Genomic DNA, 26,440 nt, shown 5'->3' with positions numbered 1-26,440 from the left:
ATAAGCAGTCAGCCGCAAGATGCATCAGGAGAAAGAGCTACTTTACAGACAATTGCATAAAGATGAAGGCGAAAACAAAAGAAACTCTTTATTATATGATATACAAACATGTTACAGTTTCATAATACCACACAGAGTGTGAAATTGCTCTGCATGATTTTTTGATTGCTGCTCTGGATATTCAGTCATCAACAAAACACTTATAGTTCTTATCATTACATGGGCATCTTGGTTATACAGGACTGTTCGTTGTTGCTTTGGTGGGAACAACCACTGATTTCACAAATATTTATAAATCCAGATAAATATCTGATGCAACGTTGTTAGCTGACTGAGCATTCCCAAAAGGGCTTAATGAAGCTTGGTGTGTGTGTGTGTGTGTGTGTGTGTGTGGGTCTGTATGTGAGTGTGAGTGTGTGTGTGCGGGTGGGTCTGTATGTGTGTGTGCGGGTGGGTCTGTATGTGTGAGTGTGTGGGTGGGTGTGTGTGTGTGGGTCTGTATGTGTGTGTGCGGGTGGGTGTGTGTGCGTGTGGGTGTGTGTATTTCCAAAACAGTGGTGACTAGTGCATTTTTTGCCTTCACAGGCATGTCCTTGGTGTTTAAGTGTGCGATCCCCCCTCCCTTCTTCTTCTTCTTTTTTTTTTTATTATTATTCATTTAGTTTCTCATTAATCCATCATCTTTTCTCCATCTACTTGGGCTGAGCTGCCTTGTGAGTCAAGCATTTTGCCCTCAATCTTAAAAAAAAAATCATCCAAGCGTCCAAAGTAATATGAGGTCAGTTTCTTTAATTTTTTCTTTCTAAAGTAAAACAATCAGAAACATTTTGAGGTTCTAATGCAGCTCAGATTTATAGTCCCTTCAGAAAGAATTCAAACCCTTGGCTAAGAGTTTAGGTTCATGTTCCGACCATTTTCCTCCTGATCATCTGTCTGCTGCGTTGAAGTTTCCCAAAAGGACGGTGACCTTTATAATTGTTAAATAGAAGATGTTTGGACCCAACAGGACTGTTTGTTTCTTTGAATGAGGAAAGGCTTGAGTCCAGTCACTCCGCTCCTGATCAGTGGAGCGCAGCAATGATGGTTGACCCTCTGCTCTTTTTGCTGTGAGAACAAAAGCCTGAGATTGTTTTCATTTGGTCCTGAAGACATGAAACACATCCCTCTCTGTGTTTCAATGGAAAACACAGAAAAATCTATTCCCCTTGCAGTAATGATGGTGTTGCAACCTTGGCATGTTTAGTGTAATCATGTAGTCACGTAAGTATAAACTGCAGGTTTGCACCGAGTGATGAGGGCTGCTGACAGCAGACATTACAGGTTCCTGCTGCTGTTTCCCTCTGCGTGATCCTGAGATTCTCTCACTCCTGTATTTACATGGCCTAGATTAATATGGCACTGAGCTTTAAATGGCCATCTGTGTACATTTATATTCCTGAACATTTCTGTTTTGTTTTTTTTTCCAATCCACCCGTGGTTTTGAATGTGTGTGTGTTTGTTTGTGTCGGCTTAATGTGAGTGTTGAAATAGACTGGAGGAGCTGAGGTGGAGCTGCACACTAACAATCACTGTGTAGCTCTACATGGATCAGTAGCCAAAAGGTCACAGCAACAGTGCCATAGAGCAAGGCGCTGGTCTTCAGTCAAAGCTGCCTTTGGCACCAAACAAACTTTGCAGTAAGACAATATAAATCCAAAAGATTCTCCTAAAAGATCAGATTTTCTTTGATAACTTCTCATTTCATTAGCCATAGAAACAGCAACCAGGAATGACAAGCACTTTCAATTAAAGGATTTAGAGATTGATTGTGTGTGTGGGGGAGAGGAAGTGAAACACAAAACCAGGGAAGAGTGAGAGCAGCTCATTCTGAAGTAATCTCACATTGTTTCACATGCATAGGTTTACGCACAAGAGTTTCCTCAAACACCCACCAGTGGCTATCGAATGATGTTATATTCGGAAAGATTGTCTCTTAAGAAAATAAGTAAAAGGCAGTTTGTGTTACGCTGTGCGCTGTGCTCTGACGGTGTGTGCTGTGGTTTTTGAACCTACGGCTTCCTTGCAGTAAAAGTGCACAGCCGTAAAGTGTATCAGAAAGAGGCCATGAAAGAGAAACAGCATTTTTGTTGCCAAGATACTGCAAAAATAAATCTCCATATTTCGGAAGCACAGAATAAACTTTTCGGACCATTCATGTTTATTCAGGAGTGTATTGGAACCAAATTAAATAATTATAAATATTAGTTGATAACTTTCAACTAATCTCTATTTTAAATGTGAGATAGTGTTGAGTAAAATAAAGTTCAATAAAACATATTAGTCTAAGCTTATGAAAACTGTTCTGTAAGAGCAACAACGTTGGGTCAGCCTGTATGTCCTGGTATTAAAACGCGCACCAGTATATACAGATGCACACAATACAAACACATTGCAGAAGCTGTAAGTAGGTCAAAAGATGAGAGAACATCACGCTAAGTTTTAATTTTACTACAGGAGCTGAATTAAATGTGGTGCCATTAGAATCCACTTTACTAGCGTTTGTGTTGTTATATTTGTGCGTGTGAAAATGTATAAACAAAGATTGTGTATACGTGGGTGACTGTGGTAACACTGTTTATATAATATTCAGTGATTAGTGAACTCTGGGTGAGCTGTGTTTTTCCAGGTGCTCCTGGGTGTGTGTGTTTTATAGTCCTGCGAAGATACAATCTGGCCTTGACATGTAGAATTAGCTGTTATGAACCTGTTCCTTATTACAGAGGGAGGAGCTGGAGATATTGAGAGCTGAAGGTTTCTCTGTCTGTGTGTGGCAGAGGAAGGGAAGTGTACTATCAGTTGAGCTGCATGCATGTGGTCTCTGCAGGCAGAGTGTAGTCTGTGTGAGCCGTGTTGTTAATGTAGTGATCTGTACTTTAGACACTGTGTGCAGCTAATGGGCCCAGACAGAGCTAATAACTTGTAAATGCAAGGTGGCTTTGACACACACACACACACACACACACACACGCCTGTGTAGCTGCTGAGTGGCCCTCTCTGCTGCCGGTGAAAGCTGTGTTTCCAGACGGCTGCTGCTGCTGCTGTAGTGGTCTGGCTGTGTATTTTTTCTCCATGAATTAAACATGATGCCAGTCCAATCTGCAAACAACAAAGACTCTCAATATTTTCAACCTGCGCACAAAGCTGCATCTCACGTGCACTGCAGCGTTCAGGAGGAGGCCCCTTTGATCCAAACTGAAATATCTGAACAATCATTGCATCATTTTGATGCTCAGATTGATGAGAACCAGAGGATGAACCTCAGACAGTTTGGTGATTGGTGGACCGCCTGCAGAATGGCTTCCCTCATGAAAACAGGCATTTTCTAATTAGCTGATTTATTTTCATGTTGTGACATCAGGTATAAAATGCTTTGGATAGTTAATGAAGTCCTGACAGTGACAGGCCATTGAAGTTCATGTGAAGTGAAATCTGAGCTGATATTATTGATCCCCAAACCGAAGAAGAGTTTGAGCACTTTAGTGGTGTGACTTTAGTTAGCTGGTCAGTGCTAACAGAGCTAGCCTCAAAACCAGAGTACGTGTTGGTTCATCCACCTGTGTGTGTGTGTGTGTGTGTGTGTGTGTGTGTGTGTGTGTGAAGATGGATGAGGATTATTGTGTACGTGCTGTCTGTCCGTAAACGTCAGTAGCAGTGTGTCATTTCGCACAGCTGGGATGTCACGCACAAACACACACACACACACACTGAAACCACAAACCACTCTCCCACCCATCAGCCTGTCTCACACACACTTCCTTCTCTCGCGCGCTCTCTGATGCTCGCGGACAGCTCGGCGGCTCTTCTCCGGAGAACGTGCGCGGACTTCGCGCGGACTTCACGCGCCCGCCGAACAGCCCGTCAGTCCGTCCGTCCGTCCGTCCTCCGGTCCTCGCCGAGACACGGTCCGTTCTTCGGCTGGAAGCTCGGAGGACTCACCGAGAGGAGGACCTGTGAAGAGGTGAGTAAACGGTGACAACCGGAGCAAACTTCAGGACCAAACCGGCTTCAGTGCTCCACAACAAAGCCGCAACTTCATCTAAGACAACAGCTCGATCCAAAATAACAGGAATCGGTGAAATCCAGCTAACTGTATTATTTCTGATGTGGAGTCAGCTCAGATGGACAGACTCTGCTGTGTGTGTGTGTGTGTGTGTGTGTGTGTGTGTGTGTTTGCTTTGTACAGCAGAATGTCCAACTTGTGTGTTGTGGTTTTTTGTTTATTTGTGGCTGATGAAGCAGACAAACCTACAGCAAGATACAACTTTAGCATTAGTCTGGTGCAGGGTGGTAATTTCACCATCCTGCTGCCAGTCTGCAGAGAGAGAGAGAGAGAGAGAGTGTGTGTGTGTGTGTGTGTGTGTGTGTGTGTGTGTGTGTGTGTGTGTGTGTGTACTCCACATGAACCAGATCATGGGGGTTAATTTTAACCAGTGGACTCCCTGATATCTACTTACAATGTAAACGCTCTGCTGAGAGCGGTGGGAGGTGGTGAAGTCAGCTTTTTAAATGAGTGGGAGCTCGCTGCTCATGAAAATCTGTTAAAGCCTGAATTAGAATCACTTTCTGGTCTCAGTTCATCATATTAACACCAAGATTCAAGAAAGAGACACCTGGATTAGACCTTGGTGTCATTCAGTCCAGATATATTTCCCTCAGTGGGGTCAAATGTGATTTAACAGAGCGGTAGTGAATCGGACACACCAGTCACTTTTCACCATCCACAAACCTTTCAGTCTTGTGATTAAAGGTGGTGCTGGCCTTGTCTCGTATTGGCATGTGCGTTTTCTTTTTCCTCTCTACAGCAGCTTGCTGCATGTAGGACTTTAGTTATTTCACTGCTGTCAGATCCAGAAAGTTAATGTCAGAAACACAGTTGTGTCACGCTCACTGCTTCAAATAGTAATCGAATGAAAACTATGTCAAAAGAAATGGAACTTAATAGAGAGGACAGACTACAATGGCTGCCAGAGCACATTTAACCCTGGTTTATATTGCATAGTAAAATACAGTTTCCAGGAAGTAAAGCTTGAACCTCTTGAGAGTCATTATGGCCCAAGCAGCCGAACATGCATCACCATTTTAATCTAAACACACCATGATTGCCCTGATTGTGTTTTGTGGGTTCTGATGATACCTTCATGCATTGTTTCTTGGCCGTGGAGCAAGAAAAACAACCAGAAAAATTTTTTTCTGTGGAGATATCATGAGGAAGCATTAGCTTTCCCCTGAATGACCTTGTACAACAAACCTTCCCCATACAGTATGTGTCATTGTGTGTGTGTGTGTGTGTGTGTGTGTGTGTGTGTGTCAGCACATGAGGGAATGAGTGAGTAGGGGCATTTGAGTTCATAGCAGGATCAAATTTCTTTCTTGACCACTTTACTGTAATTTGATTATAATGCTGTCTTGTCAGCCAGACGGTAAGTAGACACCTGTCTGTCTGTCTGTCTGTCTCTACTGATGCGGCTGCATGTGTCTTAAAAAAAAAAACAACATACATTTGACAGCAACACTTACGGACTATTGGCCATACCAACATTTCATATTACATACAACATTGAATATGATGTAAACTACTTGACTGTCTTTAAAGGCAAATTTATTAATTTTATCCAAGTCACTCAAAGTGGATTAACTGTGGTTTGATTTTTTTAATGATTTTTTTTTTTTTTTATAAATATGCAAAGAACAAATCTTTTTCCACGGAAGATATTTGGACAGAGATATTAGTGTGAAAGTTGCACTCGTCAATGACAACATCAATGACAGCTGTGCTTAATAAGCCATGACCCTGATGCAGGTAAAACCAACCCAGCTGTCAATCATTTGATTAAACTCGCACTGTGTTTCTTAAAGTGACATGTCAAAAGATCTTCAGCGATAAAGGCCTGTTGACATGGGTTTTATTAAATTATTATGTTTGATTAGCTTTGGGTTCAGAGGCAAAACTCTGTGTCCATCACTGAAATTATGAGCTGTGATGACAAGAGCACTCCCAACAAGTGGTTTTTTTTTTTTTTTTGGTCATTTGTTTTTTTTGTTTTTTTTTTTTTTTCAGATGCCTCTTGGTTGGTTGCAATTACTGGGCGGTTACTAGGTCCCAGGTGTCTGTCAAGGCTAACATGGAACGAGAAGGCTCATTCAGGAGGTAAGAACTCACACAAATGCAGCGAGACTAGCAGGTCTTATTGATGCTGTAGTTTCACTGCACCTCCAGTACTTTTTCTTTTCCCTTTTTCTCTCTTTGTCCTGCTCCTGATATACACACACACACACACACACACACACATTCCTGAATGACCTCATTCATTCTTTTACTCATGCAAACATTCCCCGTATCCTCCTTTGTTTAGTAATTAGACTGCAGCCTTTTCTCTCTCAACTCTTCTTTTTGTTTCAGAGATTAAAAAAAATAAAGAGAATCTAACTCCTAGGTTATGTCCACATCCATTAATTAATTCAAGTGCAGAAATAAATAACTTTCTCTTTTCCCATCAGCTGTGGGACACATTCTGCAACTCAACATTTACTTTGAGTTCCTGCATGTTCTGACTGTGTATGTTTATGTGCTCCATCATTCATTCTTCAGGAAGAAACTTTTCACTGAAATGTCAGTGCATTCAGTAGCACAAAGGTGCGCTGCACAAACACTGCACCTTCTTTGCTTGGAGAATTTTGAAACATTCACTGACGTTAGCAGTGTGTGTGTGTCTGTGCCTGTGTTTGTCTGTGCATGTGTGACTGAGCCCAGGGCTCTTGTTTCTCACACTGACCTATTTATGTGGAGTTGAACTAAGATCCAGGTTGACAGACAGACCTACAACACAGACGCACACACACACTACCTCTCCTCTGCCTGCCATATTCTCTTACGTGCCACTGATTTTTCCATTCGTTCTTTTATTTTTTCTCTTCCCAACACTCTCTCTCTCCTTCCACTTCTTTTGCCCCTCATTGCTTTTTGTCCACATTCTGTTAACTTCAGGTTATTCCTCCTACATGAACGGTCTTTACTGGATATGGATAGTTAAATATAGTGACAATCAAGAAGAAAACCAAATAATTCCACAGCAGATGTCAGTGAAACTAGACAGGATCGGTAGGATAACTAAAGAAATATTGAACAGTTTGCATTCAGCTATTATTTCTCTTGGGACTAAGGCAGACAGAGAAGAAGGAAGTGTAATCTGTGTCACCTTTAAATCCTTCCCTTCCCATGTGGTAGCTCTTGAACCTCAAAGGGTGCCTTTGTTCGCCTGGCACAGGAGCTCACAGGGTCACATGGCTCCCGCTGGCACAGAGTGGCAAAGGGAAAAAGAAAAAGAGGTAGAGGAGAAGGAGAGAAGGGGACAAGAGGGTGGAGGAATTCAACAGTGGAAGAAAGAGAAAAGGAGCATGAGAAAAGCTTAGACCTTCATCCAGCTCTCTGTTCACATCAGTGTGACACACATACTCATGGAGTGGGGATATGTGGTACCTTTTCAGTTAATAGAGTAAGTACGTTATGTGAAAGCGTGTGTGTGTGTTTTCAGGTTTAACTAATGAATGATTGCGAATTAATTTTCATGTGTCAGACTGCAGCGACACTGGAGATGAAACAGTTTACTAGTGTGTATTAATGTTTGCCTGCATATATTCACTGAAAACACACATCCTTTCACTATGGCTGCCACAGAATATAATTTAATTTCAGCTGTGGTTTGTTTTTAGTTAATTGATCAGTTGTTCTTTAAGATATCAAAGAATAGTAAAAGTGTCAAAGTTTCAGAGTTCGGAATGAATTTTTATGATTAAAACTTAAAGATTAAAGACTACAGAATTTCAGCTTGATGTTTAAAAAAAAAAAAAAAAAAAGGAATTGTGTCAATGAACCCAGCTCCATCTCCACATCAGTGTCATGCAGCCCTAACACAGATTGCACACTTTTTTTATCTGCTTATTATCGTTTCCCTTTTTCTTCCTCTTGGATTTCGAGGAGTCTCCACAGCAAACTGAGGTTGGGCAGTGGCTCATCCTCCAGTCTGACTGACCTCTCACAGGCCAAAACCCCATCAAGTGGAGGAGGGGAGAAGGGAGGAAAAGCTGGGGGACTGACCGAAGAGGGCAGCAAGGACAAAGGGACCCAGCAGAGGAGGGCAGGGGCCAACGCCACTTGGAACAGGTTGGTGTCAGAGAGAGACTGACATTCACACAGTCTTTAAAGTGAGCCATGCTGGTTTACTTTGTGAATGTGAAAAAGTGTTGTGCATTTTTGTCCCCAGTCAGGCGCTCATGCTTATTTTTACTCACACGTGTGTGTGTGTGTGTGTGTGTGTGTGTTTATTCTTTGTTCACTCACAATGTCATCTTGGAATAAACCTCACCAGAATAAAGCTGCCATTTTTTGTGCTATGAATAGGAACCTTATTTTACACACATGCATGCACATAAGCATCAACTCTTTGTCCCGCTCCCCTCAGGGTCCATCAGCATCTCTCTTTACCTCCATCCACTTCTCAATACTCTTTTTTATCTCATTCTGCCTCATAGATTCTTTTCTTTGTGGTTCCTCTCTCTCTCTCTCTCTTCTGGTTATTTTTTTATGGTTTTACAATCAGAAAGGCAGAGCTCTCACTCACTTTTCTGGGTAGTTGCATGAAGCTGGAGTAAAACCTACAATGAGACAAGTCCCCTCTGATCTTTTATATTCTACAGTCCTGTCTTTTTCTTTCACAGACTACTGTGTTAGAACCTGTTGTTTAAAAAAGGTCTAAGAAAAAAACAAACAAACAAAAAAAGGTACTTTTTTTTTAAATTGCAGCAACAGGTAATAGCAGGAAACTTGTGAACAAACCTCTGCACTCCTATTGTTGAAGCTTGTCTCAGAAAGAATTAAAAGCATTTTTGTTATAATTCAACCATAGCAGCATTAGTAATTAGTTTCTATACTGAATATTTCCCTCTGTCTTCATCTGCAGCATCCACAACGCAGTGATATCTGTTTTCCAGAGGAAGGATCTGGGAGAAAATGAACTCTACACTCTGAATGAAGGTGTCAGGTCAGCTCCCTGTCTGTTTTTCTTTCTATAACACACACCAACTGAAATTTTAGCTTGAGCTGGTTTGTATTATAGGACTCAATTGTTTTGTTTCTCATCTTTCTTTAGTTTAGCTGCAGATTTCCTGCAGGCACAAACACTCTCCTTTATAGATGCACAGTGACAGCTTCAGCATGCTAAATTTAGTCTTTACTCAAACATTCACAGACTCTAACAATTATTGTCGTGGCATAATTCTCAGCACCATGCCGCGTGTTTTTTTCTTTTTTTTTTAACCCTTTACTCTTCTTGACTGGCTGTCTACAGTCTACAGTGAACTGACTCAGAAATGACAGGTTGAGGTTTACGGAGAGGTCACTGCTGTGTGTTTGGTGTTTAGACACAGTGAAGCTGAGGGCAGTTCACACAGGACGGTCAAACCCCCAGTGTTGTACTGTAAATATAATACACTATATACAGTACACAACATGGTACTGCAGTGTGGTCAAACTGATTGTACCTAAAATTAAATCAGAAGGAAAAAAAAATCACCCTAAAATGGAAAAAAGTTATATTTTCACATCTCAAAACATGCTCTGTTTGCCTGGTGATGTTTTGTGTGCCATACAGATTAAAAGTCAACATCTCCCCTCATCTGATAGCACTAACTCTGCTCTGTGTGTGCTACATGTTTCGGTATAAAATCCTGTTGTCAAAATGTGAAGGTGATTCTGTAGCCTTGTTTTTCAGCTTTTCTCATTTCCTGAATCTGCTCGTTTAAACACTGCAGCATTTGCACACCATCTGATTATTCACATTCAGCCTTTATGTGTGTCTGATGGTTTGTGTCTGTGTGTTTGGGTATTTGCCAGATTATGTATATATGTCATCTGCACTATCTTGCAGGCAGCTGCTGAAGACAGAACTTGGCTCCTTCTTCACTGAGTACCTTCAGAATCAGCTGCTCACTAAAGGCATGGTCATACTGAGAGACAAGATCCGCTTCTACGAAGGTGTGCATTAACATACGAAAACCAAGTTCAAACATGTAACTGAAAGAAAAGATCAAGAAGAGAAAACTGACCCCTGAGATCCAACTTAACATCTGAGCTGATTTAGAGATTACATGTATTTATGAGCTTGTAGATCTGAAAACATCTGATTATCAAAGCTCCTCTTCTTTTGTTCAGAATGGTATAAATACATATTTATTGCAACGAAGATTCTGTATATTATGGAAAGAGCTTAAAACACATCTGAAAGGAGTTAGTTGTAGACTGCTCTGTGTAACAAATGGTAAAAGGGTTGAAGAAAGAATTTTAGATTTTTCTTAACTGATGCTTTTTCCACCTTTAATGCCAAGTCCTCCCAGTACCAGTGATTTATTTCAGAGCAAATGAGGGACAAGAGGTTTTAGCTTTATGTAACGCATATCTAGCAGGGAAAAATAATAATTGACAAAAATTACGGATGAAAAAGTTACCCATTGAACTATTAGTTTGGCGTGTGAGAGCAGATGGGACTTTATCTCACCACCATCAGTCTTTCCGACGTGTTTTTCTGCAGTGCACACACACGGCATGATTTCTTTTTTTTTTTTTTTAACCTTCAATTGAAGCACCTGTAAAACTGTGTCATTGCACTACCATGAAGTAATACTGTTGACACAGGAAGGGATGCTTCACATCGGTTGCACAACATTAAATCAGTGAGAAACTTAAGATAAGAGAAACCACAGTGTCTCATTTACCCTTTGTTCTGGCTCACTCGTCCTGTGTGGCTTAAGTTGGGTTTAGCCTGCCAGCACTAAAAGATAAACTTCATAGCTATCTGGTCTCCCTCTCAGGACCAGGATAATCTGTGTACTCCTTGTCTTTTTTGAGAATGTAGCCCCCATTTCTGTGCCTAAGGTGACATTCACACTAAGTGAACTAAGTCTGCTCGGTCAAATAATGAAGGATTACACAAACCATTTATTTTGTTGCACTGCATACCCAATACTAACACGCCATACTAAAACTCCAGTTTCATTACCTTTGAGTATCACACAAAGTGACTGACTGAGACACCAGGCTAATGCACTCAAAATGCTTCTTAAGTCATCTTTACTAAAATCACCCACTTCAAGTTTACCCTGCACAGAAAAATCATGAAAAGCGTTTCTAAGGAACAAAAGTCAAGATGCCATACACACGGGGTGAAGTTTTATTTTACAAGCTACAACAACATCCACAATTAGACTTAAATTCATATTCTATGCTGGAAGTTATTTATTCCCTTTTTTTCTTTAATTTCACATAATTTTCTTTTCTAATTCATAACTGTGCCAAATAGGTCAAAAGTTGTTGGACACTCTGGCTGACACGTGGGATTTTTTCTTCTGTGATGTTCTGTCCATGCTGCAGGCCATCTTCTATCCTGTACAGGTACACAAGGCCATTTACAAAATCACACATTGATATTCCCATTAGACAACTGTGTTTGGTTAACATGTGTGTTTTCAGGGAAAGGAGCCTTCAGTACGTCAGCTGGCTCTGCTCCACTTCAGGAACATCATCACCCTGAACCTGAAACTGGACGAGGCTCTCTCTCGACCCCGAGCCAGAGTTCCTCCTTCCATCATACAGATGCTGCTAATACTACAGGTACTCTCACACACACACACACACACACACACACACACACACACACACACACACACACACACACACACACACACACACACACAGGAAAACACATCTATGACTGATGCTGGGTAAAGGAAGAAGATAAATGACAACAGATGGGGAAAGAGGTTGTTTTTCTGCCCAAGGATCTCACAGGAAGTAATCTCAGTGTGAACAGAGCAGTGTTCCCAGGGCCACTCAGTACCCTCAGGACCTTGTGGCTGTGTGTATGTGCGTGTGTGTCTGCGGGAGTGTTTGTGTCAATGTTTTCTGCCTGAATTACCCATGTTTACACTTTCCTCAGACGAACAGCAGCAGGTCAATCGTCAAAGTATATTCAACATTTGTATATAGAATTGAGTCTGGTCTGTTAAGTAATTCATTTGGCTCTTGTGGACAATTTCACATAATCATACATGGAAGCTGATCTACTTTTATTTGGTTTAGTTACTTATTTACTGTGTAGTGACTCATAGCAGCACACAGCAAATTGTCCATTACCTTCATTTCCTATGGGAACAGGAATAGTTGTTTATTTATGATTTAACTGTGGTGTTGCCTGGCTTCTGTGTTTTCAGGCGAACAAAGTCACTGCTTGTTTCTCAAAATGCTGAAAATCCACTGCTGAAGGACACATTCATGGTTCTTTTCCTATTTAGAGGTTAATAATGTGCAATTTTACCCTCCTGTAAAAAGAATTAAAATTGCACAACATGCAGCTGTACCGCTAGTATGACAAGGTTTGTAACCACTACATCAAAGTAGTCTGTGCTCCACTTCTCAGAAAATGACAGAAAATCTACTTTGAGCTTCTGAGCAAAGAAGAAAAAGTGTATGAAAAGAGCATGAGTAACCGCAGCATCCTTAGTTTGAATTGCTGATGAGGATGAAGTGCAAATATTCAGGTTTAAAGAAGAGGCATGGCGGAGTCTGCTGTGCATTTCAAGACATTTCAAGGTCGATATAAAACAAGATCAAATAAAGGTGAGGAATGTACCTTTAGGTAATTTATGGGTGTTTTACAAGCTGATTTTTATTTTTTCCCAGGCATAGGATAAAATAACTTCAGTGAACCTCTCAGATGGCATAACAGCACAGTAATCATCTGCATGATTGAGAGGGGGGAAAAAAGGGTTAACCCTTAAGTTTTTACAGAACTCCATTCCCTCTCAGTAGGTTTTTAACAGTGATGAAAAGTGAACATCTTAACAACCCTAATAATCTTTGACTCCACTTCTCAATCAGATAATAGAAAGACTTTCTTAATTTGTAGTTGTTCAGGAGCTAACAGCTAACATTTAACCTCAACGCTGATCTTCCAAACATTGTATATTGCTTTAAAGTTAGTCATTTGTTGTTCAGAGGAAAGATGTGGGTAAATGAGTGAATTAAGTGGTTCTTTCAAGTGTGTCTGGGTATGTGAACTGTTTGTGTGTGGACCAATCTGCTGCTCAGACTCAGAGTTTAAAAAAAAAAAGGAGGGGGGGGGAAGGCATAAATGGAAAACAAATATAGACTGCAGAGTAAATTTACCTATTCCTTTTGTTATAAGGTAAACAGAAAGAGAAGACAAGTTTGAGTCAAGGATACCAAAGCAGACAGGAAAGCAGTGCAGCTGAGAAAAAAACTTAAATTCAGCAGTGGATTTTGGCCGTTTGTTACTTCTTGTTTCATCTGTTAGTAATTTCCCTTTCATTCTGTTAAGATGCTATGACGCCAATTCACCGAAGTCTGTTCTATTTATGTGGTTTGTGTCAGTGCTGTGGTTTTGATACATGGGCTCAATGATTCAGAGCTTTGAAACTTGATTGATCTCTGCTTTGTTATTCATGGACATATCACAGTCCTCAATGTGTAAATTAAACTCCTACAAGTGTTTTATTTCTGAAGCATGAGGTCACCTGAATTGGAAATATGGCATCTGGAGTTGGTGGCTTTAACTACACAGAAACATCTCTTCCTTCAAGCTCCAAAGTCCTTGTCTGGTATTCAAGAAAGTGCCGAGTTCAGCAGCAACATCTTGATTAAGGGGGAAATCTGCAAGTGATCTACTTGAAAACAAAAAATCCGCTAACATCAGATACGCAGTGGGGACGCATGATAGATCCAAAATTACAAGCGCAAGGAAAAAGGCATCCTTTATTCTATTTAGGAAAGTGGTTGTGATTCTACTATGATCAGCTGATACAGCTGTCACTAGCTCTGTTTTGATTGGTTCTGAAATGTATACCTCAACTGTGTCCTTAAAGCTGCTCCCATCAATGTTTTCACATTCACGCCGCACAGTGACAGTATGTGGAGACTCAAATTAGGTTATAACACGAGTGGTGTCCTTGGTAAAGAATAAGAAAAAAATACGATAAAGGCTCCACTTTTTCCCTTCACTGTACAAAACCTGGTGCCTTGTTGTTTTGTCTTTTTGACTGTTAACGTTACTGTTTTGTCTCACTACTCTCACCAATGTTGTTTCCAGATGGAGCAGCTCTTTTCAAAGAAAAAGTTAAAAAGCCACAGCATAAAAAAATTCCCAGCACCAAAGCAGAGGAACAAAGAGTTAGCAACTAGAGACGCAGCTGAGATAATTTTGCTCAGAATTAATTGTGAGCAGCAAGTAAAAAAGCGAGTATTACATGTTTAAACATTCATTTTCATCCAATAGATAAAGAAGATAATGCTAATGTTCCATAGTGTCTGCTGACTGAGACTTTTTAGCTGATCTGACTGATGGGACAGCAGATTTAAGGCCTGTTCTGAGACCTAATGCTTTAGAAGCGTAGCCACAAACCAGATTTAAGGGGGAACTTATTAGCTTCAAGTTAGCAGACTGTGCTCTCTGAGGCTCATTTAGTTCCCTGTAAACATTTACCACTGTTACCACATAGGAAACAAAGCTCTGTTTAATCTAAAGATGTGCATCATTTTCAGTTAATCACAATGCTCTGATGCTGTGGCCTCGAATGCAGTAAGTTAACACTGGAAAGATAAACAATGACAAAGATAAAAAAGAAAGAAATAGCACAATGGGTTTTATTACACAGTTTACACCCTTAATTTGTTATAAGTGTTTCCTATTGGCAGCTGCCATTTTGCCTAAAGCAATACTAACATTAAGCAAACATCTGAGTGATTGAGACCATTTGAGGCTGATTTTCACACAGTAAAGTCATGGTGGATTTTTCTGTTTTTCCTGTAATTTTTTTCGGGGCTTTTAAAGTTTCCATTTCCACCAACAAGCAGCAATTACTGGACAACACAACTGTGTGTGTGTGTGTGTGTGTGTGTGTGTGTGCGTTTTGCAGGGTGTCCATGAATCTAAAGGTGTATCGGATGACTACCTGCGTCTGGAGTCTCTCATCCAGAAGGTGGTCTCTCCCTACCTCGGGACTCATGGCTTATACTCTCGTGATGGATCCTCCAATCAGCACTGCTCCTCCTGCCTGTTAGGTTTGTGTGTGTGAAATATTTATATGCTCTCTTGTACTTTGTGTTCAATGGCCTGTTTTCGTTTGTAAAGTAATCCAATTCTTTTTCACTGTGTTTAGAGAAGCGTCTGCAGCGCTCCTGGCCCTCCAAATCAGGCAACTCCCACGTCGCCAAAAATCCAGTGGTACGGTCTAAAAGCTACAATGTGCCCATGCTGACCCCCGTGGTGGAATATGATGTGGACTCCTCCGTCGGAGGTGGTGCAGGTATCAGAAGACACTCGGTCTCTGAGATGACTTCCTGTGTGGAGGAGAGCAGCTCTGTGGCCGATTCATCCACCAGTAACACCAGCACCTCCAGCCTCACCAACCACTCCACTGCTTCCACAGAATTTGCTGCACTTTCAGGTAGAAAACAAAAATGTTTCAGATGGTGTTTTGTATTTAATTCAGTTAATTCCTAATGCATCCATATTTACCACAGAAACTGAACAAAAGGCTTTTTATCATGTTGTCATATAAACAATCATGTAATGATTGTTGTACTGTCCGTTACTGTCTGTGGTTCAGACACTGTGACCTCCAGCCAGGACCTCCAGCCCAGAGTTACTAACAGTCCTGTGGGCCCCCACCCTCTGCAGCCACAGCATCACTCCCTAGGGATCCGGCCCGAGCCTTCCCCAGGTGAGGACACACATTGCACAGGAATGTTGGTGTGGAACTGCCCCTCTCCCTCAAGAGTGCTCGCTCAGGACACAAGCTTTGGTCCTAGTCCGGTTTCTAGTCCAGAGGCCATGATGGACCATGTCCTGGAGTCTTTGGACTCAGAGCCAGACCAGGAAGGCATCTTCCTGGATTTGTCCCGCCGTTGTTCTGGAGGTTCACCACAGAGCAGAGACAGCAGGCAGAGCGTAGTGTGACACATGCAGACAGACACTTTTATTGAAGGAGACACTCTAACGCAGAGCCAATACATTCCTATGCCTATGATGGATTTTATCGCCTATCATCCTTTCAAACTGAATCATTTTTTAATCGAAAGCCATCTTTTTGCCTAAAAATAAGTCTATACTCATGATGACAAGTCAATATTGTAGTCAATATTTATCTTTTTGAGGCATTTTATCCCAGTTGGAAACATCAGCACTGACCTCTATTGGAACCAGCAATCACTTGGTGTCCAAGCTGTTGTGATATAGAAATGGGTGTTTCATAAGTTTTCCCTCATGGATGTTATTTTTCCCAGTTTTCTCTTAACAAAAACTTGTGGGAAAAAAAACAAAAGCCAGTGGTAATATCAGGCACAGTGTGCTGAAAAATGTTTTATTATTAATTTAATCATATCTTCAGGACCATGGCTATTGCATAGCTTGGACTATCAAATTTGAATTTTTATCATTTTAAAATATAAGACAAACTTTGCAGTTGGCATTATTACATATATCATTGTTTACATTAATTGATTATAATAACATTAAATATTTGATTTTGCACTTCTTAAACCTGCTGTTTTCTCTATTTCTGCTCTTAATCCAAAGCCTTTATTCATTAGATGCAGAAAGTTATAGTGATAGAAAGGGAAATGTATCCTGCAGGACAGGCGGTGCTTTGTCCTGAATGTTGGACTTCCATGGTAGATTAAAAAAAAAAAAAAAAACTAAACAATGAAAACCTTGAAATGATGATGAACTGGGTGTTTGCAGCTTGCTATGAAGATAATATTCATGCTCTTTCTGATTATAGTTCTGGTGTAATGCCACTGTTTTCAAACTTTGGACTTCTTCCTTCACCCTCTGGCCAAATCTACCTCACCTCTGAAACTTGCCTGTGCGTCAGTGGATAGTGTGAGTGGGCAGGTCAGTCAGTCAGTGTCTCCTCAATCAAGTAGATATTGTGGACTTTGAACTTGTTGGAAAGCACCTGCTATCCCAGGGAATATTATTTTTTTGGTAATTTTAATAGCAGTGGATTTTGTAAGGTATTTTCAGATGAGATGGTATTTTCACAGACTAAAACGCACCTTGGCCTTACCTCAGCTCTTCTCTTTCTATCAGTACACAGTTGAAATAGCAGACAGATGCATGTGAAAACTCTGTTATCCAACTGGGACAAACAACCGTTTTCTCTGGGAAGAAAAATACATCCAGACCACAAACATTTCCTGTCTGCATAAATGCAGCCATTAAAGCCATCTGAAGTGCACTCTGCCCTGAATTGATGGACCCAACTTAATACCTCTATTCAATGAGATAAATGTTGTTTACCCAATAATCTAATCTGGCATTTTGTTCTGAGAATAGAAATAAGCTTCCAGCAAAAACTGGATCTTGAAGACATTAGCTTTCATCAGCAGCATCACAGTAAAATTTAGATGTTTAATTGCATAGAGACATGAGTTGTGCTGTTTCCTGCTCTTGATCACAACTTTGTGAGAAAATTGGCAACTTGATATAAACCAATATTCTCAGACTATCGTTTTGAAGTGCAAAAAGAGAAAACTGTTCAGACACTGCCACCTTGTGTTGTTCTGAGCGCTGTGAAAAGTGTGCAGATGCTGTGTACTCATGTGGCAGAAGTTGGAGAGAAAAAGGTCAAATGTAAAAGGAGGAGAAAGAGCTGCAGATATATTTGGAATAATCTGTTGTGACAAAAATGAAGGAATACAGTAACCTGTTCTTTTAGTTGTGCCAAATTGAACTACTACACAAATGAAGACTGCTGCATTTGGAAAAAACAGCTAGGGCAGATAGATTTCTTACTTGGCTGGCCTTAATTACACCAGAGCCAGTAAATCACATTCACAGCGCCATTTTCTATCTCTGTAGAGTGACGTGTCCACTACTGATAGATGGACAAGAATCACCTCATACTGTAGTTCAGCACTTTAAAACAAATGTTACACATTAATTCAAAATGTTTTTATCTCATGCCTTAACTTTTTGCAGTTCCTTGTTTTCTTTAAGCAGCTTTAGCCTCTGACATTATCTTCCCAGAGTAAGGACGGAGCCTTCAGTCACTACAGTACGTACACTAAAACATCAGCTCACCCAAAGTATGTAAGGCAGGTATTCTGCTACTTCTGTTGGTCCAACGGTTTAAATACTGCTGCTCATTTTTAAAATGAAAATGTATTTAAATGCTGTCAACTTGACTTAAAATGCTGCTGTCCCCATTTTTAACCATTTAAAATTTTCAGGTGTAGTCAGATGCTGTAAAATAGTGTTACTTTAAACACTAGTGGAAATAATGAAAGTATACTAAAAGGTTTTTCTGCTGTATGTTCCTGTTGGTTAGTCTTGCTCTACATTGTATGGACGACAGAACAGCATGTCACATTTTAAATGCTGGGTGTATTTAATGGGAAACTCCATGCGAACCACAGTTAGTCTCGCTGACCATGTAATCATAACCAGATTATTAAAATAACTTTTTACATTCTGGCTGTAAAGATGTAGCATTACAGAATAAAACATCCAAAATTGTAATATCACTGAACTAAAAAGATTACTGGTGCTCTTTCGATCGACACATCTATCAACTAAGGTTGTTAGAGGTGCAGATGATCACATGATGAGCAGAGACGACGTGGTTTTCAAAAGCAAATGTCTGGCACAGGAACAATGTACAACATATGCTGTGCACGTTGAACCCAGCTCAACGTCACTACAAAGCATTGTATTTTGGCATTAACTACCTTTACTCCTTGGGGGAAAAAAAAAAAAAAAAAATCACGACTAACTTTGCTTGTTTCCTCCTGGATATTTCAGGTGTGTGAACACGAGGATGTATCACACTGCCTGCAGTTTGTTTATGCACACAGTGTTCCCAACACTGTAAGGCTGAATGACAGCGGTACAAGCTATTGTAGTAACTTGGTTCAAGCACCAGGCCATGTGAGTAACTCACTGCAGCTGAACTCCTTCACTCTGTCAGATGTTAAAGTCAACTGGTTCACTTGTGCTTCACATTCAAAATGATTATTTACAATTGGTACTTCTTTGGGATTTTGAAAAACAGGAGCTTTTCTCCTCAGTTTTAAACACCAATGTAACCCCTTCACACCACCTACCACACTGACTTAACAGAGCTAATCTTTTCTTTAAAGAATTTTAAAAATTGTGAAAATGTAACAAATTTTTTATTATTTTTTTTAATCTTTACTCTGTGTCATTGCTCCCAAAAGACTATGTGACAGAAGTGGAAACACTTGTATGCATGTAAACAGTATTTAACATTTTAACATTTCAGACCTGAACCACTATGTTTAAGATGTTGTGTACTTTGTTACGGACACAGATGTACAGTAAGTTCTCCTCACAACACGCTGCAGCGCGCAGCCTCAGGCAAACACGTCTCCTGGCTGTGAGCCGATGAGCCGAGACTCCCCGTGATGCAGCGTGAAGAAGGATTCTGGTTTCAGTCCTTTCTGTTCCAGGGCCTCTCTGAGACGAACTGGGGGCTCCAGGTAGAACTGGAGGAGGGAGAGACCAGAGACAGGTTCATTTTTATTCCTCTTTTTCTGTTAGCTGATCTCTAGCTTTCCAGATATGGCTGTGAGCCAGACGCTGCATTGAACCATGAGCACAGCAAGAATACTCTCAGAGCTTAACGCTGCTAAGTTGTTACCAGGACACAATAGACTGTCAGCAGGTTCTTACCCCATGACCCCCCCTGACCAACTAAAGTTCAGGTTTTGTTTGAAGCTGTAGATACAAGTTGACTGAACTGTGGTCACTTTGCACCAGGTAGTCTGTGAGATGGTAGAACATTTGTTGATTTAAGGCAACACAATTCAGTAACTGCAGCCTTCAAAGTGTCAACGAAACATGTTGAACACTTTCAACATAAAGTTTAATGGAGTAATGAATTTACTTGGTTTAATTGTTTTGTGTTAGAGGAAGAGTTCAACATGTTGAGTAACGTCCAGGACTGGCATGTTAACTGAAATAACACTAGATGCCATTAGCTCTATCTGTAGGAAAACCAAAGTGTAACGGTGGTTCACGTGCAGCGTCTGGCAACTATAAATCTGCTACTAGAGACGGACAGCCGGACTGTCTGTTTCTGGACTTTGGCTGTATACTCTTACCTCATTGGCGAGAGCAAAAGTCCCCCAGTGAATGGCCACAGACTGCTTGGCCTGAATGTCCTGGTGAATCTGAACAGCCTCCTCTGGATCTACATGCTGCCCCTGCATCACGTCCCTGCAAAACAACGAACACTCGAATATTCTTACGTGTGTCACTGTTGCAGCATCTGTTAGTGGTTTTTATGAATGCCATCATACAGTCAAACTGTTTTTTTAACATTCATTTGTTTAATTTTAGAAAGTGTTCATATGTCATAAAAAAGACCCCAAAGGCCATTTTATTTGTTCCTCATGTGCCATCTATTCTAATCAAATAAACCAGCTCAACCATTCATTTGACTTTATCTTTCATGTTCAGTGTTCATGAGAACAGTTAGGTTGCATTGCATTTAATTGTACCAAAGTGTTTCTAATAAAGTGGGCACTGAGTGTGTGCAGTGTGGCAGACCTGGGCAGGTACGCTCCGATGGGGATGGCAGCAAGGTCAAAGGGTCCAAAGCGCCGTCCAATCTCCTGGAAGGAAGAGCAGTAGCCGGTATCGCCAGCAAAGAAGAATCTATGGTCTGGACCCAGAATAGACCAGCTGCCCCACAGAGTCTGAAAGAAAGGCACATGTTTTTATTTTATTTTGAATAAACAGAAGCATTTAAAAGTGATTTGCTCTGCTTGATTAAAGATCTACAAAAGGTAATTGGTGGAAAAAATGCACTGAAAATATTTAAAGCATCAACAACTTGAAAACCGTCTCAGACAAATGAGATTTAGTTTATATATAAACACTTTTTTTTTTTAAGCTGGAAATTCATATATTTCCTAGAACCCAATCAATTATTACCTTGTTGTCATCCAAAGCTGTGCGTTTGCTCCAATGCTGAGATGGCGTACAGACAAAAGTCACGTCATCATGGCCTGGGACACAGTTCTCCTCCCACCAGTCCAGCTCCATCACGTTCTCACAGCCCGTTTTAGCCAACCAGTCCATCAGGCCCAGAGGCACAAACCTGCAAAACACACACCGCCTTACTTCATATAAAGGCTAAGAACAGATATGTACCATTAGACACAGTGGCTGAGAGCTAAACACATGTAGCTCTGAATCAAAGCAGTGGCCATTGATTCATCACACGCACCAGCGTAGCTCCCCTCCGAAACGTCTGTTAAGGCTGGCCACAGATCCAGCATCAAGATGGTCATAATGAGAATGACTGATGACAACAGCGTCGATCCTGGGCAGCTGTTGGCAGGAGAGCAAACAGATGCAGTCCAGTCATCAAGCTAATTTTGTTCCGTTACCGCCTGATCAAAGGGAATGTATGAAATAAAGGGAAACTAAAAACAGATCACTGAACCTGGTCCACAGTGCAGGGAGGCCCTCTGTACCGTTTGGGACCCATGAACTGGAAAGGCGAGGCCCTCTGGCTGAAGACTGGGTCTGTCAGAATATTCAGTCCGTCCATTTCAACCAGAACTGTGGCATGACCAAGCCAGGTGACTCTCAGACCTGGAGCAGAGTCAGAGGGGTCTGGGCTCTGGACAAAGTACGGTTCCATCACTGGAAGCTCACTGTCCAGGGCCTGGAGGAAAAAGATGGACCGGCAACAGAAAACCACAGTATCAAATAAAACAATCCCATTTTTACTACGAGGAACTGTGTTTCATTCTGTTTGTTAATAATCTGCCACCTAAAGAGAGTCCCTGCGCTCAAAGCACAGCTTTTGTCGAGTTTACAGAAATACACTAACTTTAGTCTAATGTGTCTACACAGTAGTGACAACATCGCCATCATTGCAGATTAAACCAATGACCTCTGTGGAAGTTCATCAGTGTGCCTGTTTTCCTAGGTTTTATCCAACAACAAAACAAACCATGGAAATAAGGGGTTAACCAGTTCTCTGTTGCTGTGTGAAAGCCACCTTTGAAAACTGTTAAGCCCCCACTGAGCTCAGCAAAGTTTCAAATAGTTGCTATAAATACGGTGCGAGTCCTGAGAGTCAACAACATTTCTACATACAGAAGTGAGAAAAATGAGCTCCTACAACTAATCACTGCAAGGATAATAAACGCCACGTCTTATATGTGTTAAAGAGAAAAGCTCTGTATTTCACTTTGCTCAGTCTTAAAGTTTTAAATATCAGTATCAGTTTCCTGAACGTGTATGAGCCTGACTTTCACGCACCTCTTTACTAGTTGGTACATTGCTGTGATTTTTATCCAACAGGAAGAACCTGAGCAGCATTGAGTAAGAAGGGAACCGCCATGTGGGCCAGGGGTTCATCCAGCGGCCATGTTTGTCTTTACAGGACTTTGTCACGTCCTCCTGTAAACAAAATGAACAGTGATTCCAACCGCAGATTCAGCAAAGTAGAGCACGTCTTAAAGTTATTTCAAAAAACAGATAGGAGTGAAACACAAAACTGCAGTAGCAGTAGAAGGTAGGACTAACATGTTGATGAGGGGAGGAGTGTGAGGAAATAGGGAGGTTAGCGGTGAAATGAGGTGATGGTGGAAGGAAGAGGAACCGGTTCAAAGTGACCAAAGGATGATGAGATTTGACGTTTTACCTCCAATCGATAGTCCAGGCGGAAGCTCTTGCGGGAAGAGTGGGAGGAGCTGCTCCTCCTCTGGAACTGATGATCCACTTCTCCACCTTCAGCGCCTCTGATCCCTTCATCCTGGAGCTGAAGTACAGAAATACCACTATTAACCAAACAGACAGCCATCATGTTGTGTGCTAACATCTTAGCTAGGGCTGATAAAATGTACTTTGTAATTATTCAGAAAAAAAAAACAAAAACAAAAAAGCAAAAAACGATTTAGCAGAATTTGTAAATTAGCAGCCTCAGCAACAAATGAATGAAGCAAGTAAAAAAAAAAAATATATATCCTACAGCTTTAAATCTTGTGCCTACATTACCCACAAGGCAACAGCGGTTTTACTAATATGAACTCCTGGCCTCCAGCAGGGAAGAGCGAGCTTTGACAGTTTAGTAAGATCAGCTCTTCTTTACACAATCACACCAAAATAACTAACACTGACATCCACATCCATAACATTGTATACACCTTTATTTTGCAACTAGCAATTTTTAGGAGATTTGTGAGATATAGTTCCCTTTAACAAGTATCATGAGTCAAAAAAAAAACAAAACAAAACCCTGAACTATAAATAGATCTTATCACAGCAGTCGTTTTGACATGTTGCAGGAAAAGCACAGGTGCCATTCGATAAGATACAGTCCCTGATTCTGCGGGACATTATCTCAGTCACACCTGTGCTGTTCCTGCTATGATCAGTCAAAGTGTCTGCCGTGAAAAGCTCTGGGTAGCAACTTAGTGACAATATTTGGATCACTACAAACACACAAAGGAGAATTCTCCTCTCCTTGGATCATTTTGTTAAGTTAAAACAGGTTATAGTTTGTCAAACAGAAGATGAAAAGCAGAATGCATTACCTCTACCAGGCTTTTTCTCTCCTCCAACGCTGCTCTGCCTGAAGATGATGGCTTCTCCATGGGCACACCTCCACACCTGGAATCAGCACACAGCCACTAAACTTTCAGAGCTCGATTGTTGGCCCTCAAGCTGCTTTTCCTGAACAGCCCCGGCTTACGGAGTTTGTTGAAAGAAGAAGTTGCTGAGGGTGGGGACAGTGACACAAATTCACACTAACACAAAAGCCACACTTTGGCTCCTTTTGTTCACCTGCATGCTACAACAGAACTGACAGCTGAAACACGATAGTTTGCATATAAAACAGACAGACAGTATTCGGCCAGGCAGCTGAATTAACTCCACTGTATTCAAATCAAACCACTATCAGGTACGACAGTTCGGTGCTCCTGTGGTGAGTTAAATTCAGAGGTGAAACGTTGCATTCACTCTTACTAGGCCAGCTATTCTGTGCCATCTGTGTTTAATCTCTTAACACACAGTCAACAGGAAGGGTGAAGAGAAATGTTTCTGATCGGTGTGACACACCGGGGCAACACTGATGAGGAAGTACCCTTCATGCTGATGCATAGGCCCAACTCTTTGTTATGTCATAGTCTCAGTTCAACAGCTGAAATGGCTGTAAATACTTTGCTCTTAAACATTGTTTATCTCAAAAATGGTGGCGCAATATTAAACCGAGAGTCGAACTTCCCCACTAAGCTGCAGGCTTGTCCCACAGCAGAGGTGGCCGAGGTTAAACTCACATCTCATTGTGAACCAGGATCTGAGCGTGTTGCTGCAGGAAATGCACCTTTCTATGAGAAAAGCTGAAAGAAACTGGAGTGATTCTGATAATTAGTTTAAGGCGAACATGCACTTTATAGATGCTGACACTTATATACCGTCCAATGCCAAATCACAGCCCTTCCTTATCCTGCTCTTATCCACACAGGGCAGTACACGCCCTCACTAACTGCTATCCAGGCATGAGTAACGCCTTCATGTGCTTGTGCTTTTGGAGAATATGCCCTCGTATCCGTCTCATCTTGATGGCCACCGTCTGCATTATGCATTAAACAGAAAAGCAATGTAAGCTTCCTGTGGACTTGGCCTGTCTGGGGAACTCCACACATGATGCACTCAGCCACATGAATGGACTTTAGCAACCACAAACACTGAGATAACAATGGAGCTCTGTGGATGACAACCAAAACAAAGCTCCATGTAGGCAGCATGCCTGGTGTGGCCATATGAACAACAAACAGACTGAAGTCGCGCTCTCATGGCTGCAGTTGAGTTAAACCGTAGCAGACAGTTTTTCCTCAGATCTTCACAGACAGACAGACGGAAATGAGGTACAGACAATCAGCCATCATCAGCGTCACACAGTAAAGAATGGCATGGATGAGTGTTGTCCCAGTGACACTGAAGGCCACATCAAATGATAAACAACTAACTATTTCCTCATTAGCCTGTTTGAACTCTGAGGCTGAAGGAAGCGCAAACATGTTTCACCCAGAACAACTGCGATAGAATGAAAATGGAAGTGGGTCGATCTGAATGTGTCGTTGGTTGGAAGCAGAGCACTAAACGGATTAAAATGCGTCCCTCCATGTTCCAGCTCTCAAGTTCGCCTCTTTCCAGCCGACTCACCTGAAAACTTGAGCGCAACAGAAGAGCAGCAGCTGTTTCCTCCGCTCGGAGGTCTTAGCTTCATTTACGTGTGCGCCAAACGCCGTTTTAATGCGACAGGCAGGGAGATGTTATCGGCGCATTTCAGCCGGACTGCAGGAGCTGTGTTCGGCAGGAGGAGGGACCCGGAGCTGCGGATCCTGCAGCCGGACTGCAGGAGCTGTGTTCGGCAGGAGGAGGGACCCGGAGCTGCGGATCCTGCAGCCGGACTGCAGGAGCTTTAGTCGGTACCAGCTATGCGCCGCTGACGTCACAGAAAAAAAAAAAAAAAAAAAAAGCCTCGGCCCACGTGACCGCAGAGAGAAACTCCCGGTTTGACTGCAGGTGGTTTAAAAAATAACCAAAAACTCAAACAGCCACTAAATAATCCGCAGATCAGCTGAAAAAGCCTTACTTACTTATTATATACAAGTTCTCCTGAATTGGTCTTGATACGTGTACTTTTAAAGTCCAATTATCATGATCCACCATTTAAATTCACTTCCATACAAACTTCTGGCACGGACTCCATTCTGATCCATGTGGCGGATACTCTCCGGTCGGTGTGTGAACTTACCCGCAGCTGGTCCTCCTGAAAGCCCGGCTGCACGCCACGGACCACCGTACGGACCTACACACTGTGTTCATCCCGGGACTTTGTGTTTGGACATGTTTTCTGCAGACAGCAGCCAGCTGACACACACACACACACACACACACACACACACAACTACACAACAGTGACGCGAAAACAATTTAGGAAGTTGTTTGGACTTCCTGCTAGAGGCTTTCAGGGACTCCCGGAAATTTGAGCACTTCGCATTTAGTTCCTGTCGACTCCGTTCAAAGATGCAGTGTGTTAGACAGGGTGAGAGCCTGTAGACAAACCTTTCAACATCCCGCCCTCCAAGTGTTGTGTTTTATCTACAGAACATTTGCTAAAGATCACCTGTGGAAGGCTTCATAGATTTTTTTTTTAACCTTTTTTTTTCAGAATAAAACTAAACAATGCAGTCAGATTATAGATCATCAAACCTCCTTCCTGTTATTAAAACCTTTTGGTACCCAGCTGGTCATCTAGTTTATCAGTGTGTGGCCCAAAC

At 41.5% G+C, this 26,440-nt stretch overlaps 2 protein-coding genes across 7 annotated transcripts; one reads left to right on the top strand and one right to left on the bottom strand.

Moving 5' to 3' along the window:
• Positions 1-3,755: 3,755 nt before the first annotated feature.
• Positions 3,756-18,926, top strand: LOC115036718 (proline-rich protein 5-like). Of its 4 annotated transcripts, XM_029495030.1 has the most exons (11): positions 3,756-3,997; positions 6,098-6,187; positions 8,006-8,200; positions 8,997-9,077; positions 9,963-10,069; positions 11,391-11,482; positions 11,561-11,701; positions 15,022-15,166; positions 15,265-15,552; positions 15,715-15,828; positions 16,888-18,926. In XM_029495030.1, exons 2-11 carry the CDS (start codon positions 6,162-6,164, stop codon positions 16,896-16,898), a joined length of 1,200 nt encoding a protein of 399 aa, XP_029350890.1. In that variant the 5' UTR covers positions 3,756-3,997; positions 6,098-6,161; the 3' UTR covers positions 16,899-18,926. The 4 variants fall into 4 exon arrangements, with proteins under 4 accessions (XP_029350890.1, XP_029350889.1, XP_029350888.1 ...); XM_029495029.1 differs by having other exon boundaries at positions 8,018-8,200; positions 15,715-18,915; XM_029495028.1 differs by having other exon boundaries at positions 8,015-8,200; positions 15,715-18,915.
• napepld (N-acyl phosphatidylethanolamine phospholipase D) lies at positions 18,475-26,066 on the bottom strand. Of its 3 annotated transcripts, none has more exons than XM_029495031.1 (10): positions 25,915-26,066; positions 23,687-23,762; positions 22,795-22,911; positions 22,410-22,550; positions 21,583-21,807; positions 21,364-21,467; positions 21,069-21,234; positions 20,682-20,830; positions 20,234-20,348; positions 18,475-19,615 (listed from the first exon to the last, which is right to left on the bottom strand). In XM_029495031.1, the coding sequence occupies exons 1-10, from the start codon at positions 25,983-25,985 to the stop codon at positions 19,484-19,486; spliced, it is 1,296 nt and encodes a 431-aa protein (XP_029350891.1). In that variant the 5' UTR covers positions 25,986-26,066; the 3' UTR covers positions 18,475-19,483. The 3 variants fall into 3 exon arrangements, with proteins under 3 accessions (XP_029350891.1, XP_029350893.1, XP_029350892.1); XM_029495033.1 differs by lacking the exon at positions 25,915-26,066 and adding an exon at positions 25,320-25,598 and having other exon boundaries at positions 23,687-23,868; XM_029495032.1 differs by lacking the exon at positions 25,915-26,066 and adding an exon at positions 25,320-25,598.
• Between the last annotated feature and the right edge of the window lie 374 nt (positions 26,067-26,440).

The sequence above is a fragment of the Echeneis naucrates genome, chromosome 23 (genome assembly GCF_900963305.1).
Source record: "Echeneis naucrates chromosome 23, fEcheNa1.1, whole genome shotgun sequence".
In the NCBI taxonomy this organism is placed as follows: Eukaryota; Metazoa; Chordata; class Actinopteri; order Carangiformes; family Echeneidae; genus Echeneis; species Echeneis naucrates.
This window is presented reverse-complemented; position numbering and strand designations above follow the sequence as displayed.

Bases quoted from the DNA above. Each gene is read 5' to 3' on its own strand.
- LOC115036718 (XM_029495027.1), top strand. From the start codon at position 6,162: ATGGAACGAGAAGGCTCATTCAGGAG. The intron at 8,201-8,996 runs GTTGGTGTCAGA...CTTCATCTGCAG, and splicing joins GCCAACGCCACTTGGAACAG to CATCCACAACGCAGTGATAT. The intron at 10,070-11,390 runs GTGTGCATTAAC...TGTGCCAAATAG, and splicing joins CAAGATCCGCTTCTACGAAG to GTCAAAAGTTGTTGGACACT.
- napepld (XM_029495031.1), bottom strand. From the start codon at position 25,985: ATGAACACAGTGTGTAGGTCCGTACGGTGGTCCGTGGCGTGCAGCCGG. The intron at 21,468-21,582 runs GTTCAGTGATCT...TCCTGCCAACAG, and splicing joins CTCCCTGCACTGTGGACCAG to CTGCCCAGGATCGACGCTGT. The intron at 20,349-20,681 runs GTCTGCCACACT...GTTGTTTTGCAG, and splicing joins ATCGGAGCGTACCTGCCCAG to GGACGTGATGCAGGGGCAGC.